General features: G+C 52.1%; 1 protein-coding gene across 2 annotated transcripts in view; it reads right to left on the bottom strand.

Annotated features, from left to right (window-relative positions):
- SPACA6 (sperm acrosome associated 6) overlaps positions 1-8,991 on the bottom strand; it is a 12,379-nt gene extending 3,388 nt beyond the window's left edge. Inside the window, exons 1-3 of one of the 2 annotated variants that reach the window (XM_034987078.1) lie at positions 6,960-8,991; positions 6,350-6,427; positions 432-500 (exon numbers count right to left, since the gene is read on the bottom strand). In XM_034987078.1, coding sequence (XP_034842969.1) covers positions 432-500; positions 6,350-6,427; positions 6,960-7,173 — 361 coding nt within the window. In that variant the 5' untranslated portion in view covers positions 7,174-8,991. The remainder of the gene's footprint in view (positions 1-431; positions 501-6,349; positions 6,428-6,959) is intronic. The other variant, XM_034987079.1, reaches the window with a different exon arrangement.
- Positions 8,992-20,435: the final 11,444 nt, after the last annotated feature.

Raw genomic sequence — 20,435 nt, 5'->3', positions numbered from 1 at the left:
ACAGGCCTGCCGACTAAGGAGGCGGGATCAACCCTGGGGTATCCCACTGAGGGGGCGGGGCTAGACCCCGGGCGATAGTTCCAGGGGACTGGGTCAAACGAGGGGGCCCAATTAGAGAAGAGGTGTGGCAGGCTAGAATTCGCCCACCGAGGGGGCCCAGTTGGAAAGGAAACATCACAGAGTGCACAGGGCCAGAGAGATCCAGAGAGAGGACCGGGCTAATCTGGGACAGAATCATCCCAAAATGGGGTCCTAGCTGGAAAGGAAACCTTCCATTGAAGCAGGGACCAGATTCTAGAGTGTTCCTCACAGGGGAAGAGGCTCAGAGGGGCTGGGCTAACGGGAGACGATGACTGGCGCAGGATTTTAGAACTGTGTGTGTGTGTGTGTGTGTGTGTGTGTACCGACGCCCGCGCGCTGACTTCTTTTACCTTCTTTAAGCTGCATAATGACCTTCCGCATTTTCTCCGCAGCATCAGGAAAAGCCACCTTAAAGGAGCCTGGAGGGTGGAGGGGGGCCTTGCGGTAAAGATCCTTTCTCAAGGCCGGTCAACTTGCTATCACGGTGTTTGTGCCTTCCTCAGGCCCTCCCCATCCCCACATGTCTAGTATATAAAGCACCCCCGTCTCACCTCCTCCCGCCCTGTCTACCTGGAAGGCTGACAGATCCCCAAGTCTCCTTCCATCTGCATCTGGACTATCTTTCTGATGGAACCCCTCCTCTGCATCCTCTGTGTTGATCTTGTTGAGAGGAAAGGGGAGGATAAAGATCAAATTCCTCACCAAGGGCCCTACAAGGTCTGGCCTAGTTTCCTCTGCCTCTCTATTCCATCCCTGTTGCCCACCTTTCATGTATGAAAACGACCATATTCTCTAGCACCTCAGGGCCTTTGCATGTGCTGGTGTGTTTCCAGCACATCTTTCCTCCTACTCCTACTCATCCTTCATCTCCTACCTCATGTCCTCTCCTTCGAGGTGTTCCCTGACCACAAATCTAACCTAATCCAGTTCCCTATTTTTGCCTCTCGAAGTGTTCCATTCATTCCATTCAGAGTTCTCACCAGTTTACAATTATATATATTTATATATACAGTGATCATTTAAGTCTGTCTCTTCAGTTAGTAAACATGTCATTCTTCAGTGCTGTATCCCCAGAACCCAGGAGGGGGCCCTGAGTCTTAGCAAGTGCTCAGAAGTATGTGTAGAATGAATTCCAGGATCCAGCTGGAATGAAGACCACAACTGGTGGCCTCTGGCCCCAGTCCATCCCTTGAATGTGTTATATTTGGACTGGAAAGTATTTTTAAAATATGAACCAGTTGCTATCGTGTAAAATTTGGGAAAGTCACATAGAATGTTTGGCATCTCTTTTACAAAATTTGGAAGAGCTATAACACAAGAGACTGTATTTTCATGAGGCAGCAATTAGCTAGAGCTTCGTGGCAGCCACCCCCCTGGGCATGCACCTGCCACTTCTGCATGGTGCCCAGACTATTCATTTCTACCCCTTTGACTCTTTTTTATCTCTGATTCTTATGCTTTTGGAGTTTTGACCATTGTAATGGCCTCCAAACTGTAAGGTTTTGTGGTTTTTCCCAAAGTGGATGGCTGGCTGGATTGATTTACCGGTGGAGGTGGTTTTGGAAATTAGAAATGTAGCAGATGTGGGGCACCTGGGTGGCTAAGTTGGTTAAGTGTCTGACTCTTGATTTCTGCTCAGGTCATGATCTCAGGGTTGTGAGATCAAGCCCCGCGTTGGGCTGCGTGCTCAACACAGATTCTGCTTGGGATTCTCTCTCTCTCTCCCTCTCCCTTGCGCCCCCCCCCCCAATAAATAAATAAATAAGAAATGTGGCAGGTGTTACGGACTGAATCGTGTCCCTCCCAAAGTCATAATGTTGGAAGCCCTAAACCCCAGTACCTCAGAATGTGACTGTACTTGGAGATACAGCCTTAAAGAGGTAATTAAGTTACAATTAGGACATTAGGATGGGCCCTGATCCAGTATGACTGATTGCCTTATAAGAGAAGGAAATCTAGGGGCGCCTGGGTGGCTCAGTTGGTTAAGCGACTGCCTTCAGCTCAGGTCATGATCCTGGAGTCCCGGGATCGAGTCCCGCATCGGGCTCCCTGCTCGGCAGGGAGTCTGCTTCTCCCTCTGACCCTCCTCCCTCTCATGCTCTCTGTCTCTCATTCTCTCTGTCTCAAATAAATAAATAAAATCTTAAAAAAAAAAAAAAAGAGAGAAGGAAATCTGGACACCAACACACTGAGGGAAGACCATGTGAAGACACAGGGGGAGAGAAGATGGTCATCTACAGGCCAAAGAGTGATGCCTCAGAAGGAACCAATCCTGCTCACTCTGACACCTTGATCTTGGACTTCTATCCTCCAGAATTGTGAACAAATACATTTCTATTGTTTAAGCAACCCAGTATATGGCACTTTGTTATGGCAGCCCTAGCAAACTGGTAGACAGGGATTGCTAGTTGCTTCCAGATATCTCTGTAGTAACATCACACTGCATTTCAGCTGGGAAAGCACCCCCGGCCCCACCAACCACCCAGCTAAAAGACTGTATTCCTCAATATCCCTTGCAGCTAGGTGTGGTCATGTGACCCACTTGTGGTCATATAACCAAGTTTTGGTCTGATTTGTAAGTGGAAATGTCATGTGCGAGTCATAGGAAGGAGCCTTAAGAGAGAAATGGCACCATCTTATTGACCCTTCCCCTTCCTCCATCTGCTGCCTTAGACTTGGATTTGATGGCTGGAGCTCTAGCAGGCATGCAGAACCATGAGGATAAGGGCTACATCCTAGGATAGTAAAGCAGGAAGCTGGAAAAGGTTTGGGTCCCCCAGAAAATGAAATGGTGCTGCCATATGAAACTTAAGCACCTACCTCAAGACTTCTAGCTGGCTTAAGCCATTGCACGTGAAATGTGTAATTTCAAACCATACAGAAAGGGAAGGAACTGAGAATACTGGTGAGAGGGTGGCTGATGAGATGATCCTTGAGTATAAACTGGAGAGAGGGGGCACTGAAGCCAGGAAGTGGGTTCAAAATGAGGGGTCAAGGACTTAGAGGTCTCTCCTTGGCCACAGGGCGGGCGTGTGGTCTGGAAATGGCAGGATGGTCAGGAGGATGTGGTCAGAGTGGGGTGCTCAGATGAGAGGCTAAGATGTTGGAGGAGTCATCCAAGGAATATCTCTGTGCCAAACCAAGTGACTCACAGGGAGGATGAGTGTGGGATATGCCAAGTGAGCCATGGCAGGGGTGTGTGTGTGTGTGTGTGTGTGTGTGTGTGTGTGTGTGTTATATCTAAGTATGTCATGGGAATAAAGTAGGGATGGAGTGAAATGTCCAAAGAGGCCAAGGGGTGGAGGTTATCTCAAGTGAACCAGAAGGGGGCATGGTAGATGTTGTAAAGTCTCCCCCAGAGAGGTGGGTATCATTAGGAACTTCAACTTTCAGACCATCCAGGTTTGAGTCCTGGCTTGTCCATCTGTGAGCGCACCTGCCTCCTATCTGAGAAACCCATTTCAAATCCTCTTCCCTACATGACCTTGGCCAAATATGTAACTTTCCTGATCCTCAGTTGGTAAAATGGGGACAGTATCAGTGTCTATTAGGGTTGGGGGGGATTTAATGCCATACAATATAAAAGCATCCCCGTGCCAAACTATGTACCATTGGATGGCTGCATTTGAGAATGTCCGTAAGCCCTTAGGATGGTGTCTGGGACACAGTGAGTATGTTACCATCTCCAAGTTTGAGATGGGGAAATGGAGGCACGGAGAAGTTAGGAAGGTGGCCAAAGGTCACATAGCTAGATTTGACCCCTGGTGATCGAGCTGCATTACCTGTGACACGCTGCCCTTCACACCACACCACCCACTCCCTGGTGTATGGACACAAACAGTATCACCTGCCACCACCAAGAGCCTCTCTGAGTCAGCACGTCCATCTCTTGGGTCCTCCATCTGGGAGACCTGGGAGTTGCCCTTCCCCTCCCCCACGCTTCCCCTACACAAGGCCAGTCTTGATATCTCCTGGGTCCATCCTTTCTGTCCAGCTGGGCCCCAACTTCCCCCATCTGGAAAATGGGCTTACCAAACCCCACGTGACAGGGCTGGTAGGAAGATACCCTTTAGGACGATCGTTAGCATCAGTAAGTGCAGACACGGCCTCTCCCATGTATGAGGCAGGTTTGGCACAGAGTCAGATCCGTCATCTTCCTCCCCCTCCCCCCTCACACTCGCCCCTCTCAGCTCAGCCCTCATCTTGGGGTTGCGACTGGTCCGAACCACCGCTAACCTCCTCACCGGTCTCCCTGCTTCTGCCCTTGGCCCTCGTGGCCGTGGTCTGATCCTGTCTCTTTCTCTCTCCCTAAAAGCCTCTGATGGCTACCCCCTCAAGAGCGAAAGTGGAAGTCAGTTCAAGGGTACACAAGGTCGGGTCCCCAAGTGTGTTCCTGGAGCAGCTGTGGCAGTGGGCAACTTGTTAGAAAGGCCCACTTCCTGGCCCTACCTCAGACCTAAGGGGCAGAAATGGAGGGTGGCACCCAGGAGTCTGCATTTTCACAAGCTCCCAGGAGATTCTGGCACACACTGGGGCTTGAGAACCACTGGCCTATGAGGTCCTACAGGATGTGGTTCTGTGCAGCCTCTGATTTCATCTCCTGCATCCTCCCCCTCCCCCCTTGACTCCACTCCAGCCCTTCACACTGGCTCTTCCATCTGCCTGGAACGCTCTTTCCCCTGATTATCTGTATGGCTCTGTCACCTGGTTCAGGTCTTTCCTCAATTGGACCTTCTCACGTGCAACTCCCCTGACCAACCTATTTAAAATAACCACCCCACTGGGTACCCTGTTCCCTTTCCCTCCTGTTTTCCTCCTACATCCTGGATTACCAACTGACACACTGTAATATTTCATGGATTATGTTTATTGTCTGCCTCCCCCCCCACCCCCACCCCCCGCAGTATAAGCAACCTAAGGGCTAGTGGTCTGCAGATCTGGTCAGAGCTATGTCCCCAGTGTTGTTTCTGGCACATTCGATGAATACCTGTTGGTCATATTGCACCAGCTTCTCCCGGCCTCCAGTCTGTCCCCTTCACAACCCCAGAGGGTCTTTCCATGCCCAGAACTGAGCCTGCCCTTCCCCTGCTCACAGCCCTGCTCCTTCAGGACAGTCTCAAGTCTCCTTGACCTTTCAGTTAAACCCTGGACCTGTGGTCTAGCTGCTTCCTGGATGTCCCCCGAGTCCCTCACCGTCGCTATGTCCTAGCCCAGCTCACCATCTGCTCCCACCCTGCTCTTTCTCCCAGGCTTCCCGTCTCAGGGAAGACCCAGTGCCCACCCTCGCATGGAGCTGGACCCTGGGTGCTATCCATTCCCCCCCCAACCCCAGTCCCCAAACAGACCTTCAGACCCAAGCCCCGTCCCTCCTGCCCTTGACTCTCTTCTTCATCTGTGCTGCTTTTCCACCTTCACAGCCCCGCCCCAGCTCAGGCCTCCCTCACCCCAGCCTCCACCCAGGCCGCCCAGCCTCCACTGCCTCCCCACTCCATTGCGTCCCACACAAGGCTCTAGGGAGGTCTTCTACACACAGAACTGGACTTGTTCCTGTTCTCCTCAAAACCTTCTATGACAAGATGGCCTACGTGGGGAGAAAGGGTGTTTTCTGGAATCCTGAGCACCTCCCCTCACCCCAGCTTTGAGTTGCTCAGGCCTCTCTTTGGGGTTGGGGGATCTGTAGCTGAAGTCTTCTTCATGCTGACCCCCCAGACACCCCCTGGGTGGCCAGGAACCTCCCCATCTTTCAGGATCATCGTCAGAAAGCTTGGTGGGCAAGAGCAGAAAACAAAGGGTGTAACAGCAGATGTAGAAATAAGCCCTGAGCCCTGGACCAGCAACTGGCCAGTTTATGCTGCAAGCAGTGCTCCGCCTTCCTCCTCCCTCTCCCTCCGAGGTCCATCTGGTCAGGAGGCTCCTCCCTCTCAGGGAGGCAAGGACATTGTCCCACCTTACAGGTGGGTAAGTTGAGACCCAGAGGGAGGCAGTAACACATCCAAAACCTCATAGCCAGGGGGAGCCACACAGCCAGCTCAGAACTCATGTCCTCCTGATCCCAACTAGGTTTCAGACTCTAGGTCATTTCTGCACTCTTCTTTGAGCTCCCCACCAGCATCTGACCGTCCCTTCCCCCCAACAAGTAATCAAGCTCACTCAGCTTCCTAGCACTGCCTCCTCCAGATCTGCCACATTCTGGGGGCCCCCCTGCACACACATCCATCTCTTGGGGGCTTACACCCCATGTCCACCAAACCGTCCCCACCCCACTCACCCTGGGCAGTGGCCGTCTCCTGGAGAGAGTGGGTCATCTGGGTGAAGGCGTCATGCAGGTGGCTTCTCTCATCGTAGTCTGGGAGTAAGGGTGGAGGACAGAGGCTGGGAAAAGCAGTTCCCTCAACACCATGTCCACTCCGTGGACATTCTCTGTCTCTCTAAGACACCTCCTGTCTCCAAGTCTCTGTCCCTGCCCCACTGCTATCCCCCATCTCTGAGTCTGTCCCTCCCCCCCAGTGTCTATCCTGCCTTCTCTGAGTCTGTCCCCCATCTCTATCCACCTCCCGGAGTCTGTCCCCCATCTCTGTCCTCCTCCCTGAGTCTGTCCCCCCACATTTCTATCCTCGCCCCCTCTGAATCTATCTCCCCATCTCTATCCTCTCCTTAGTCTGTCCCCCGGTCTCTATCCTCCCCCTCTGAGTCTGTCCCACACTCTATCCTCCTCTCACTGAGTCTGTCCCTCAGTCTCCATCCTCCCCTCTAAGTCTGCCCCACCCCTCCCTCTCTGGGTGAATCTCTCAATGGTTCGCCAGGCTCTCTGGAACCTCCCTGTGCAGACACCCTCCCCCCTACCCCAGGACCCTGGAAGAAGTGGCAGTTCTCCTCACTGATTTCAGTGTCTAGGAGGCCCTTAAAGGCGGCGGTGAATGCCTCCTCACACTTTTCCAGCTCAGGGCCCTCTATACCAGCAAAGATCTGGCAGATGCGGACACGCTCCTTATAGGATGTGAAGCAGAGGAGACAGGCCCAGGCGGGGGCCCTGAAGACCATGAGGGCTACCAGGGCAGATGGGACAGCACTGCCTGGGGCCAGCAGGGCCATAACAGAGGGTCTTGGCCCAGGGAGAAGCTGGTGACCTTTGTGAGGTCACCATGGGGTGGGGGAGGGGCATGTGGTATGGGGGCAGAGGTTGGATTTCTGTGGCTGGTCAAATGTCAAGCTCTGGGTTTTCGGGGAGAACGGGTGTGAGGAGTCAGGGGTCAGGCGGGCAATCCCCAAGCTTGCGGTTAGGCCGGACGCCAGGCTCCCAAGAACCTCACCTGTGACCCTGGATGTCCTCACAGGTTAAAGGGTCTCAGGGACCCAGAGGCCGGCAGTGTTGTGTGTGGCGGCCTGACAGGCCAGAGTGGAGATGGCACAGAGATACTGTGAGAGCCCGAGAGACAGAAACTGAGACACGGAGAGATATCGGAAAGCACAATAAGAGAGACATGGAGAGAGAGTCTGAGAGACCGCTGTGTAGACACCCAGCCGACTCCAGAGACACAGTGGAGATGGAGAGACAGGGAAAGCAAAATAGAGGTTTCTTCATGGGACAGAAACTCTTTGAGGGAAGTGGGAGGAGGGAATGCAAGGACAGGACAGGAGAGACAGCCCAGCTCCTCCTCCCAGGGTCCCCCCGCATGGGGCAGCGGTCAGGGGCTGGGGTCCCCGCCGGGCGTCCCGTGCAGGGCGCAGCCTGGGGAAAGCTAGGAGGCCGTATAGTGATCTCCGTGGGTGTCCTCCTCAACTATACAACCTCCTACCTCAGCCCGGGGGGCGCGGCAGGTGGACAGACAGACGGATGGACGGACAGATGGGGGCCAGGAGGGCCAGGGAGGGTGGGGAGGGCCGGGAAGACCCCAGCCGCGATGGTGAGCCCCCGACACGGACCCACAGACTCGAGCTTGTGTGCGGCGAAGGCCCCGCAAGGTCGGTTCTACGGGTGGGTGCCAGGACCCAGGAATCCGGGCCCCCGGCCCCCTCCTCCCCAAGGAACCCAGGAATCAGTCCCAGGGACCCAGGAGTTCAGGCCCCTAGCCCCTTCCTCCTCAGAGGTCCCTGGAGTCCAGGCCAGTAGGCCCCTCCTCTCTCAGACACAGAAGTCCAGGCCCCCAGCCCCCTCTTCCCTCAGACCCGGGAGGCCAGCCAGGCCTGCCTCCCTGGGGAAGGCGCAGCCGGGCTTCCTGGCTTCCTGGACGCGGAGTCAGAGGGAACCTCACCTGTTTCGGAGTTTGGCCCCTTGGGCAAGCAGCTCCCTACCTACCTGTCAGATTCTGGAATCCAGGACTAGGGCGGAGGCAGGGATATGAAACCTTCAAACCTCTCTGGGTATTTTCCCCCCTCTCTCATTTCTTCTTTGGGCCTCCCATCATTTATAATGATGACAGCTATGAACCCTGAGCACTGACGCTGCCCCAGGCCTAGCAAGGTGCTGTCAGCTTCCCCACTGGGCAGGGGAGAAGGCTGCCCAGAGATCGGGAGAGGCTGGGCCAGAGCCGGGCAAGCGGGAGGAGCCGGGCCTGGTAGGCGGTGGCCCAGCACCCAGCCTCCCCACCCCGGGGCTAAGAGTGCGCACCTGCGAGTGGCAGGTCGGCCTCTCTGTCCAGTTCCGTCTGTCGTGCTCTCCCCGTCCCACGCTCCATCTCCATCTTTCTGGCTCTCTCCTCCTGCTGTTTCTGCGGCGCCTGGCCTCCGCGTCAGCCCCCGGCTTACCTGGTCTCCAGCTCCTCCTGCGTCTGTTTCTCGGGCTCTGCATTGCTCATTCTCCGCTCCTGTCCTTCTCGCCCCTCCGTGGTCCCGGCGCTCTCCCTCGCAGATGGCCTCGCCCTCTCTCTCCTTTCTCATTCTTTTTCTTTCCCTTCGGTCTTTCTTCCTCCTCCTCCCTCCCTCTCTCTTTGTCTCTCATTCTCTCAGTCTCTTCCTACCTCAAGGTCTCTGTCTCTGGCCCTCTCCCTTCCCCTCTCCGTTTCTCTCCCTCTCCCATCTCTGTCTCCCTCTGTCTCTTTCCTCCCTTCCCTCCCCCCCACCCTTCTTTCTCCCTCCCTTCCTTCTCCTTCGCCCCCTCTCTGCCTCTCTCTCTCTCTCTCTCTCTGTCTTTCTCCTTCCCTCTCTCCCTCCCCCTCGCAGCTCGGAGCCAGGTCTGGAGCTGGGGGTGGGGTGGGGGTGGTTCGAGAAGGGGCCCAGGGCTGGGGTAGCGACCTGCTGAGGAGGGGGAGGAGAGGCGGGAAGGGGGCGGAGGAGGAAAGGAGATGGGGGGCCAGAGTCGGGTCCGGTTCTCATCCCCCTTCCCTCCTTCCCAACCTCCCAGACCCTCAGGCGGGGGCGAGAGTCAGGCCAAGGTGGGGAGGAAGGGGAAGGGAGGAGGCTGCCCCCGCCCCCCCACAACCTGGCCCAGAGCCCAGGCCGGGTTCCCAGCATGCCCCGGGGCTGCCTGGGGCCTGAGGAGGGGGTGAGAGGGGAGCTGAGAATCTTAAAGATTTGCAGGACCCGAGCATCCCCCCACTCCCTCGACAAATTTCTCCTTGGGGAAACTGAGACCCAGAGAGAAGGGTCAGGACTTGTTCAAGGTCACTGGACGCGGCGTTGATGGAGACATGAACTCTCTGGGCCCACAGGCCCGATTTGGGGAAGGGGTTGGCGCTGGACTTCCCTCAGGTCTGGGTCCCCCTCCCCCTCTCTGCAGACCCTGGGGAGCCCCCAAGGGTCAGAGAGCAGACCCAAACAGTCTGGCACCATGGCAACCAGCTGGTCCCGCCCCCTTAACCCCCGGAGGGCTGAGATCCAGCTGGGGCTTAAAGAGGAGGTGGGGACGCCTGGGTTCGGGGGAGGAAGGGGAGAGGGGCCCGGACTCGGACGTTTTGTGAAGGGTGGGGGCTGGGGTGTGGACTCCCAGGTCTGCGGGAAGAAGAGGCCGGAGGCCCAGACTCTCTCGGGTCCTGGGGTAAAGGAGGCTAAGGGTTCGGATTCTGGAATTCTGAGGGAGGGGGCTGGGTTGCGGACTCCCAGGTCTGAGGGAGGAGGGGGCTGGGGCCTGGAATCCCAGTTCCCCAAGGGAGCCTGGATGCTGGGCCTCTCCTCCGCCAGACATCCCCTGCCCCCGCCGCTGACCCTGGCCTGTCTGGCAGCCCAGACAACCTCCCCCCCTCCTCCGCCCCCACCTCGAACGGCTCACCCTTGACCCCTCAAAGCCCCGCAGCCCCTTCCCCGCCCCTCCCCCTCCCCTCTAGCCAGACGTTAACCCTTCTGCTGCCGGAGGCACCTCCGAAGCCAACCTCTCTCCCTGCAGCTCCCCTAAGGGCTCGGGCGGGCATCTTGCCCCAGCGTTCTTCAGCCTCCGCATCTAGCTATCCCGGCCCCATCTCTGTCTTCCTCTGGAATCCAGGAGGTGTTCTCCGCCCTCTCCTCCTCTGGACCCCCGGAATCCGGGCCCTCAGGCCCCCAGCCCCCTCCTGCGAGGATTCGGGAGTCTGGGTCCCCAGCCCCCTCCTCCTCCACGGACCCAGAAACCCAGGCCGCGGCGGCCTCCTCCTGGAACCCTGGGTCGGGGCCCCAGCCGTCTCCCCCCCGCCCCCCGCCGCCCCCCAAGCCGGCTTTCCGCAGACTCACGGCTCCGGGGCTCCCGCGTCGGAGGGCAGGGGCTCCCCGGCCAGCCCCCAGGCCGCGCCGAGCCCGGCCAGCCGCCGCCCGCTCTCCATCCTCTCCCCGCCTCCGCCGCCCGACGGCCTCTCCCCTTCCTCCCGGCGGCCTCGCCATCCTCCCTCCCTCCGCCCGACTCCCTCCGGCCCGCGTCTCCGCCCGGGACCCCGCGGGCCGGCCCCCTCCGCGGGCGCCCCCGCCCCGGCCCCTCCCCGCCGCCGGCCCGGCCCGGCCTGCCTCCCCCGGCCCCGGAGCTGGCCCCGGTCCAGGGGAAAAAATTCCATCCGGCCCCGGGGAGGAGGCGCGGGCGGGGGAGGGAGCGCGCGGGGAGGCCGGCCGGGAGCGTGACGCAGGGCGGAGGGAAGGGACAAAAGGGGCCGGGGCGGCGGGGCGCCGCGCTCCCCTTCTCCCGCCCTCCCCGCCCGCGGCCGGCCCGGCTCTCCCCTCCCCGCTTTCTCCCGCGCCCTCCACCTCGGCTCCCTCGCCTTCCCCCGCGGCCGCCGCCGCCTGCGCGCTGCATTCTCCTCCTGGCCTCTCGGTCTCTGTGTCTCTCCTCTCCCTCCTCCCGCCGCACCCCCCCCGCCGCAGCGGGGTCTGCTCCCCTCCTCGCTCTCCCCCTTCCTGCCCTCCCAGCCTCCCCCTCCTCCCTCCGCTTCGGGCCCCCCGCCCGCTCCCCGCACTAGGGCCCCGAAGGTGAATCAGACCCGCATCTGCCCTTGCAGACGGAGCTCACAGTCCGATGGAGGAGACAGCCCCAGACGCAGACAGTTCCAATGCAGGGCGACCGGGCTATGACAGAGCCAGAGGCCAGCGGCTGTGGGAGCCCGGGGGCGGAAGGAGTCCTTTCAGCCGGAGACAGCCGAAGGGGCCTCCGAGAACCGGGAGAAGTTAGGTCTGGATGGCCGAGACGGGGCTGGCCGCGGCGAGGGCGTTGCAGGCAGAGGCTCGAAGGCCCGGAACCGGGGGCGATTCCGGGAGGACCGCAGAGCCGTCAAGTCGGCCTCGAGCCTTAGAGGACAGGAGCCCAGGAGCCCCGACGATGCGGCCTTAGAGGACAGGAGCCCAGGAGCCCCGACGATGCGGCTGAGGGGGGGGGCGGGGCCAGGCTGGGAACTTTCTCCTGGGGGGGACCGGGAGCCATGGGGGGTTGTGGCCAGATCTGGGCGTCCGAGAGTCCCCTCTGGGGCCCTGTGGGGGATGGGTGCGGGCGGGGGCGGGAGGGATGCGCGAGCTGGGGCTGGGACCCTGCCGCCAGAAAGGACGGGGCGGGGCAGAGAATGTGAGGAGGCAGGAAGGACTGCGCACGGACAGACTGGGGGGCCGACGGGGAGGGAAGAGGTGAAGAAGATGCACCAACCGGGAGTCTGGCCCAGGAGCTGAGGGGACAGAAGTTGTTCCCAACTGGGAATCAGTAGGAAGAGGGGACAGGAGAGGATAGGTGATATGCGCAACTTGGAACTTCATGGACCTTTGGGCCAGGGGACATTTAGGGAAGACGTTCAGACAGTGGTGGGTATACGGTTCTGGGGCTCTAACAGTGACAAATGCATTTCCCTTCCACCCTGTCCCCCAGCCACCCGGTACTCGCTGGAGACAGCTTGTGCTTACCAATTTCCTGTGCATCTTTTCAAACGAGTTCTGTACCGCTCTGCACATACATCATGCCACCCCCTTCTTTCTTTGGCCCCAGCTGGGATCACATTATCCCACACTTTGCTTTTTTAGCACTCTATCTTGAAGATCCTTCTCTACCCACACTTATCGAGCTAACTCTTTCGTTTTAGGGGCTGTATAGTATTCCGTTGCATAAATTTATTTATCCATACTTATCCAATCAGTCAATTGGGAGATTTTTTTTCTTGCATACAAAAACTAATACTGATGCATATGTAAATTACTTTTTTTTTTTTTTACTGACTTCTTCCAATGCTCTTAAGCCTCTGAACTCAGATATTTGATAAATACTCATTTCAAGGTCTTCTAGATTTTGTTATTAATTATTATTTTTTAAATGTTTTATTTATTTATTCATGAGAGTCAGAGAGAGAGAGAGGGAGAAGCAGGCTCCCCGCCTAGCAGGGAGCCCGATGCGGGACTCGATCCCAAGACCCCAGGATCATGACCTGAGCCGAAGGCAGACGCTTAACCATCTGAGCCACCCAGGCGCCCCTAAATTTTGTTATTAATTATTAATGATAGGAACAATAATGATGACAACACATAATCTTTATTGAATGTCTAGTTGGGGACCCGCAGTGGGCTGGGTATTTGTTACACACTGGATCCTTCAATCATCGCAGCGGTCTTACTATTGGAATTGTTTTATCTCCGTGTAAGGAGAAGGGAACTGAGATCCTGCATAGTGAGTTAGCCAGACTCACAAAGTTAGGATTTGAACCCAGGCCTCTCTGACTCCAAGTTCCATGCCTTTTCTTTGGAGGTGAGCTGCCTCTGCAAAAATATGTACCTTACTTGAGATTAGTTACTTGGCTCATGTTAGGCTTACCATGCACACAAACTCACATAGGATAAAAAAGACCTTTTGTCAGACTCTGCACCTTGATTTAGTATCCAGAATTACTGTCACTCTACATTTACCACAGATGCCCTGTAGTCGGGACAGGACGGTAACTGCGCTACCCTGCTGTCTCCTTGTCCTGGCTCTGATCCTGTCATGTTGTGACTTTCGGTGTCTGGGTCTGGCTCTGGGAATTCACTGAGGGCACAATCTAGGTCTGAGTCATCTCTGTGTCCTCACTGTCACCCAGCATAGGGTGTGGCTAAGAGCAGGGGCCTAGGAAAATGTTTGGTAATGAATGGAGGGATGGATGAATAACAAATGGCTTTATGGGTTAGGTTGGGACTTGCTTAAGCCTCTGGGATAAAAGAACCTAATTCCCATTAGTTCCCGTACCATAAGGCCCCCATTCCCATTGGTTAGTGAGTCACAGGAACCACTGTTTCCATCATTCTCTGATATACAGAGTTCACAAATCCCTTGGCACCTAAGACTCAGCTGATGCAATTCCCATCAATCGCTGGGACTCGGGACCCACTGTTGCCCTCAGCACCCCCACCCCGGACTTGGGACCCATCAACCCTGGAGGCACAAGGGCCCCGTTCTCATCAGACATTGGCACAGAAGTACCGTCATTCTTATTAATCCCTGATACCCAACATCCATAATTCCTATACCCCTAAAATACAGGGACCACCATTCCCATCAACTCCTGAGATCCAAGTTTTGCCATTCTTATCCCTTGGAACAGTCCGCCAGTGGAAAATAGAAACATCCCACCCATCATCACAAAGTCCATCCCCAAGTTCCCAGAACAGGAACTGTTAGCCAGGAAGATACCTGCCTTAAAGTAGGTCTGAGTCAAGGACTCACTGATTATTACTATAGAAAAGAAGGCCTCAGGTCATGAAGAACATCAAAGTAGCAGAGAATCCTTCCACATGAAGGATCAATCCCAAACCGGAGATAATCCTGCAGTACCACCAGAAAATCCTTCCACATGGGGGTTAAACTCCAAACTCAAGATAATCCTAGAGTGCCACTTAATCTCCACAGGTGCAATAATCCTCAGACTGGCAGAACATCCAAAATACCAGATGATCCAAATATAACACATGTTCCCGTTGCACCAGTAAATAATCCTAGATGGGCACTTGCCCCTTGTAGGAATTGGGGACAGGAGACCTTTTCTGTGTGTGTGTGTGTGTGTGTGTGTGTGTGGTGGGTGTGGAGAAGACAAAGCTTGGTCCCTTTATTAACCCTTTCCTGGACAGGGGGGTAGGAAAAATGGGTGTGAATTTTGGGGAGAGTGTCATCTGAATAGTGAAGGGCTTTCAGCTGCTCTGCTCTTTGCATTTCTGCAAAAGGTAGGGAAGGTGGTTCTGAGGCTCAAGGAGACAAGTGGATGGGTAGTTTTTTCAAGCCCCTCAGCTGCCATCCACTTCCCCTTCCTCAGGCAATAGAGCCTCTTTCCTGTGAGAAATCCACTCTACATGACTCTAATAAGAATGTTCTAGCACTAGGGGCGCCTGGGTGGCTCAGTCCTTGAGCGTCTGCCTTCAGCTCAGGTCATGATCCCAGGGTCCTGGGATCGAGCCCCGCATCCGGCTCCCTGCTCCACGGGAAGCCTGCTTCTCCCTCTCCCACTCCCCCTGCTGGTGTTCCCTCTCTTGCTGTGTCTCTTTCTGTCAAATAAATAAAATCTTTAAAAAAAAAAGAAAAGAAAAAGAATGTTCTAGCACTGATGCTTCCTCCCTCAAAACATGTGGTCTGGGCATGTAACCCAACACGGGCCAATCAGAACATTCATTCATTTGTGACCCCCACCCCCCCAACAGAACTGATTAAAGTCCAAGATTTTACGTTTTTATCCTTTTTAAGATTTTTTTTTTTAAAGATTTTATTTATTTATTTGACAGAGAGAGACACAGCGAGAGAGCGAACACAAGCAGGGGGAGGGGGACAGGGAGAAGCAGGCTCCCCGCAGAGCAGGGAGCCCGATGTGGGACTCGATCCCGGGACTCCAGGATCATGACCTGAGCCGAAGGCAGTCGCTTAACCCACTGAGCCACCCAGGCGCCCTAAGATTTTATTTTTAAGTAATCCCTACACCCAACGTGGAGCTCAAACTCACAACCCTGAGATCAAATCTCACACCCCACTGACTGAGCCAGCCAGGCGCTCCTTTACTTTTTTATCTTGACACCTTATTTTATGTCTTCTAAAATATACAAGCATTTGTACACACATACAGTGTTTTTGTTTTCCAAGAACAGAATTATATTGTGTATAGCAAGGTGTTTAAGAGCAGATTCTGAAGCCAGGCTGCCTGGGCTTGAATCCTGGCTCAGCCATTTTTCTAGCTGTGTCTCTTTATGCCTCAATTTTGTCAAAACCCTGAAATGGGTATGATAATTAATAGTACCTACATCACAAGGTATATGAAGATTAAAGGAGTTAATATATACAGAGTGCTTAAAACAATGTCTGGCACATAGTAAGCCCATAGAAGAATTATCTGTTGTTATTCCTACAAAAAAATAGCTAGCTCTGTAATTTCTGCATACACATGCACAGCATTTTACATTAACAGAACAATTTATACTAATGTAAATATTTTTACTACATTCTTCCTCCTCCTCCCCTCCCCTTTCTTCTTTCTTTGCTTGCCTTTTCTTGACTTTTCCCTTCTTGTCCACTCCCCAGGTGCCTCTCCACTCTGAATCCCGTATGGTATGGTATCTGTTGTAGATTGAATTACGCCCCCACCCACATATGTTGAAGTCCTAATGCCCAGTACCTGTGAATGTGACCTTATTTGGGAGTTTTTATAGATGCAGTCAAATTAAGATGTGATCATATGGAATAAGGTGGGCCTTAAATCCAATGGCTGGTATCCTTATAAGGAGAAGAAGATTTGAAGATACAAAGGAGATACAGGGAAGAAAGCCATATGATGGGGGATGCAGAGATCAGGATGATGCATCTGCAAGCCAAGGAATGCCAAGGATTGCTGGCAACCACTGGAAGCTGGAAGAGGTCAGGAAGGAGCCTTCAGGGGCACCTGGGTGGCTCAGTCAGTTAAGCATCTGCCTTTGGCTCAGGTCATGATCTCAGGGTCCTGGGACTGAGCCCCACGTTGGGCTCCCCGCTCTGCGGGGATTCTGTTTCTCCCTCTCCCTCTAACCCCCACTTGTGCTCTGCCTCTCTCTCAAATAAATAAATAAAATCTTTAAAAATAAATAAATAAAATAAAAGTCTACCTCATTTATTAAAAAAAAAAAGGACAGAGTCTTCAGAGGTAGCTGACACCTGATATCCAACTTCTGACCTCCGTAACCATGAGAGAATAAATTTGTTGTTTTAAGCCACCCAGTTTGAGGTAATTAGTTATGGAAATCCTAGGAAAGCAAATCATATCCGTGTTAATCTGTCTTTCCACACCAGGTGCTCAAGTAAACACACACATGCCCACGCATGTGCATATATGTGTATGTATATATATGGTTTGTGTTAAAATTCCACTTTGGCCTCTGCATTTGTTCAAGTTTTTCTATTTGACTTCAGCCTTCCTTCAGTCTTTTGAAGGTTGAAGCACTGAATGCCAGATCGAAGGTTATGCCTCGTGTCTCTGAACTTGGGTGGATTCCATGAGTATGTGATCAGCTGGGTTACCATCACATCTAACCAGCGTAATAGCGTGAGGGATATTGAACAAGCCAGGTGGTTCCTGTCTAATTTAAGATCGTAAGAGTCACTTTCAAATTTGAGCATCCTGGTGTAACGTGGAATGAAAATCTTGTGTGTGCATTCAAGGTTAAAATTTTATCAGTCAGCTGAAGTGTGTGTGTGTGTGTGTGTGTGTGTGTGTGAGTAATTACATAATTACAGGAATAAGACGCTGAAATAATTAATGATGATTGTGAAAGCCTGTAGGCTGTAGGTTGGGTTTTCAGGAAAAGGACTCTGAAAAAGAAATTAGGGTTTAGGATATTAACTGGGACTGCTCTCAGGTTCAACAGCCTAAAGGGGGTGGGGGAGGGAGAAGCTGAAGTATACTTCAGCGGGTCCCATAGGCAGTGCTAGAGCTGAATGCCCCCAGGCACGTGTCTCAAATCTGGGGCAAGGGGACCAGGCCTTTATATTACACATGGACCAGGTGATGGATGTGGGCTGCCTCCACGAAGGGGCTGTGACTGTGGGTGAGGCAGCTCCTTTTCCCTGAGGACAAGCTCCTGGGGAGCAGGGGTGGGGGAGGGGGGAGAGGGGCAGGAAGACACACTCCGCTTCAAGACCTCAGCACCCCCAGCAGCATCCTGAGATGGGAAATCTGTCCATTACACCATGCCTTTTACATGCCCAAAACAAATCTTGAGAACTTCCGTGTAATTATACAAATCAGGAAATAGAGTGAGTGTGAATATTAAAGGTGTTTTATTTAGATACCATTAGGAAGACAATTTTCTCCTCTTGGGATTGACAAATCTAAAATGTAAATAATAATAGAGGCAAAACAGCAAAGATCAGGTTGGAAATTCAGGGACTTTTTTTTTTTTTTATCGCAGGCAGCCTTCTTTGTAGAATTGTTTTGTATTCTACCATTCATACTATTAAAAAAATCTTAACTGTAGTTGATTTTTTAAGTTGTTTAATTGTATTTTAAAAAGTATACTTCACATTTGTGAAGATGAATTTTAAAGATTTTATTTCTTTATTCATTTATTTGACAGAGAGAGCTCGAGTGGAGGGAGGAACAGAGGAGGAGGGAGACAGACAGACAAGCGGACTCCATGCTGAGCCTGTCACAGGGGCTCCATCTCAGGACCCTGAGATATTGACCCTGAGATCTTGACCTGAGCTGAAACCAAGAGCAGAGGCTTAACCGACTGAGCCACCCAGGTACCCCGTGCAGATGAATTTTAAAGTTTGAAACTTTGCTGAGTTAAATTTCTTGAGGTAGAAATAAAACTCCAAAATCATGTATAACAACTTTTATGATAAAACATCTTTGATCCAGACATAATAATGAATGCAAAGAGCACCGGAAAAATAGGAAAGTGTTAGAAATAAGATGCCTGAAATACATGTTGTTCTCACTAATCAAACTTCAAAACAACATATTTTATAAGAATACTTTTGAAAGATTTTGTATATGTATATTCCAAACTGCTTTTGACCAATGAGCATTTGCTTACTCTAATTATGAAAACAGGCTCCTGGAATGAAGGGAACATAAACAAAGTGGTACCACATTAGTACCAGGGCAAATGGAAAAGCAAACTTCGACCCCCTCTGGAGGAAGGTACTTAAATCACAAAAGGAAAATGATCCCAGAGCAAGAACATGGTAAAGGTATAGATGTATCAGTCAGAATCTCAGTAGGAAACTGATGCACTGTTAGGGGCCCAATTACACATAAACTAATAAAGGTATAACTAGTTACAGAGGTGTGGCAGGATTAAGAGGTCCAGTAAGGAATGGTGAGAGATCCAGTACAAGCAATATGAGGAGCTATTACCACCCCCAGACCATTCTAAATGAATTAACACATAAATATTTTGAAATTTTCTCCATTTTAATTTCTATTTATTTATTTACTTAATTTCTGAGAGAGAGAGAATGCAAGTGGGGGTGGGGAGGGGCAGAGGGAGAGGGAGAGAGAGAATGCTAAGCAGGCTTCACACACAGCGTGGAGCCAGCCACAGGGCTCAATCTCATGACTCTGAGATCATGACGTGAGCCAAAATCAGGAGTGGGACACTGAACTGACTGAGCCACCTCTAGGAAGGCAAGTATTCATAGATAGAACCTGCATAAGCAAAAGCTCTTGGGGCTCGCGATACTTCTTTTTTCATAGTGTAAAGGAGTCCTGAAACTAAAAACTCTGGGAACTGCTTCCCTATAGATACTTTGCACAGTTACACCAGATGTACATGTAAGAATGTTCACAGCAACTTCATTTGTCATGGTACCAATCTGGAAGCAATCCAAATGTCCACTTAGAATCAGATGGATAAGCAAATGCAGCTAGGAAAAGAAATGAACTACGTAGACAACTCTCACACACAAAATGTTGGAGAAAATAAGATAAAAAAATATATATAGTCTTGTTTCATACAAATAAATATCTATACTTGAAAACGAGCAAAAGAAACCTACATAAGGGATGGCATTGAAAAGAAGAGTGAGGTGAAGATTATAAAAAAGAATGTTGTCAACTTCTGGAGCGATGGAGGAGTTATCATTGAGGAAAACACATGGAGGAGAGTCTGAAATATTGTGTATATTTCATTTCTTGACCTATGTGAGAATAGGAATGTTTATTTTAAAATTACTCATGATATGTGTATGAATACATTTGTTTCATGCATTTTTAGGTTATACTTCACAAAAAATATAGCTGAGAGCAACAATCTTAAGTCTGCATCTGAAACTGTTGAGAAAGCAGCAAAGACTCAGTTTGTGGTTCACCTTTAATGAAATTACATCATCGCTTTTGACCAAATTTTCCTGAACAGGAAGTAATCCTTTATTTTAATCACCTTCTCTTAGTGAGGAAGGAAAGCTTAATAACTTGGTGGGGAGATCACTATCATGGAGATCTGTTACTGGCAAAGTGAGCATTTATTTAGTATCAGAACTGTGCAGTATGGTGAACAGAGAAAAAAGAAATAACAGCTAAAAATGCCGAGAAATCATTGTTCCCATGCTCTAATGTTAAAATGTTAAAGTCAGACCACCATGCAGTTTTAATTTTAACTGTTTATGTTGAACTAATTTTAGTGTTTTGAAAAGTTGTAAAAATAGTACCGAGAATTCCCACATACTCCTCTAGCTTTCCCTAAAGTTGACTTCTTATATAACTGGCGCCAAGAATGCACAATGGAGAAAGAATAATCCCTTTAAAAATGGTGTTGGGGGGCGCCTGGGTGGCTCAAATGGTTAAGCGTCTGCCTTCGGCTCAGGTCATGATCCCAGGGTCCTGGGATCGAGTCCCGCATCAGGCTCCCTGCTCCTGGGGATCCTGCTTCTCCCTCTGCCTCTCTCTCTCTCTCTCTCTCTCTCTCTCTCTGTCTCTCATGAATAAATAAAATCTTTTAAAAAAATAAAATAAAATAAATGGTGTTGGGAAAATTGAATATCCACATGCAAAACAATGAAATTGGAC

Source organism: Mirounga leonina, unplaced genomic scaffold (assembly GCF_011800145.1).
Source record: "Mirounga leonina isolate KUSES-001 unplaced genomic scaffold, KU_Mleo_1.0 Mir_376, whole genome shotgun sequence".
NCBI lineage: Eukaryota > Metazoa > Chordata > Mammalia > Carnivora > Phocidae > Mirounga > Mirounga leonina.
The sequence above is the reverse complement of the archived record's forward strand: the minus strand, read 5'-3'. Positions and strand labels throughout refer to the sequence as shown.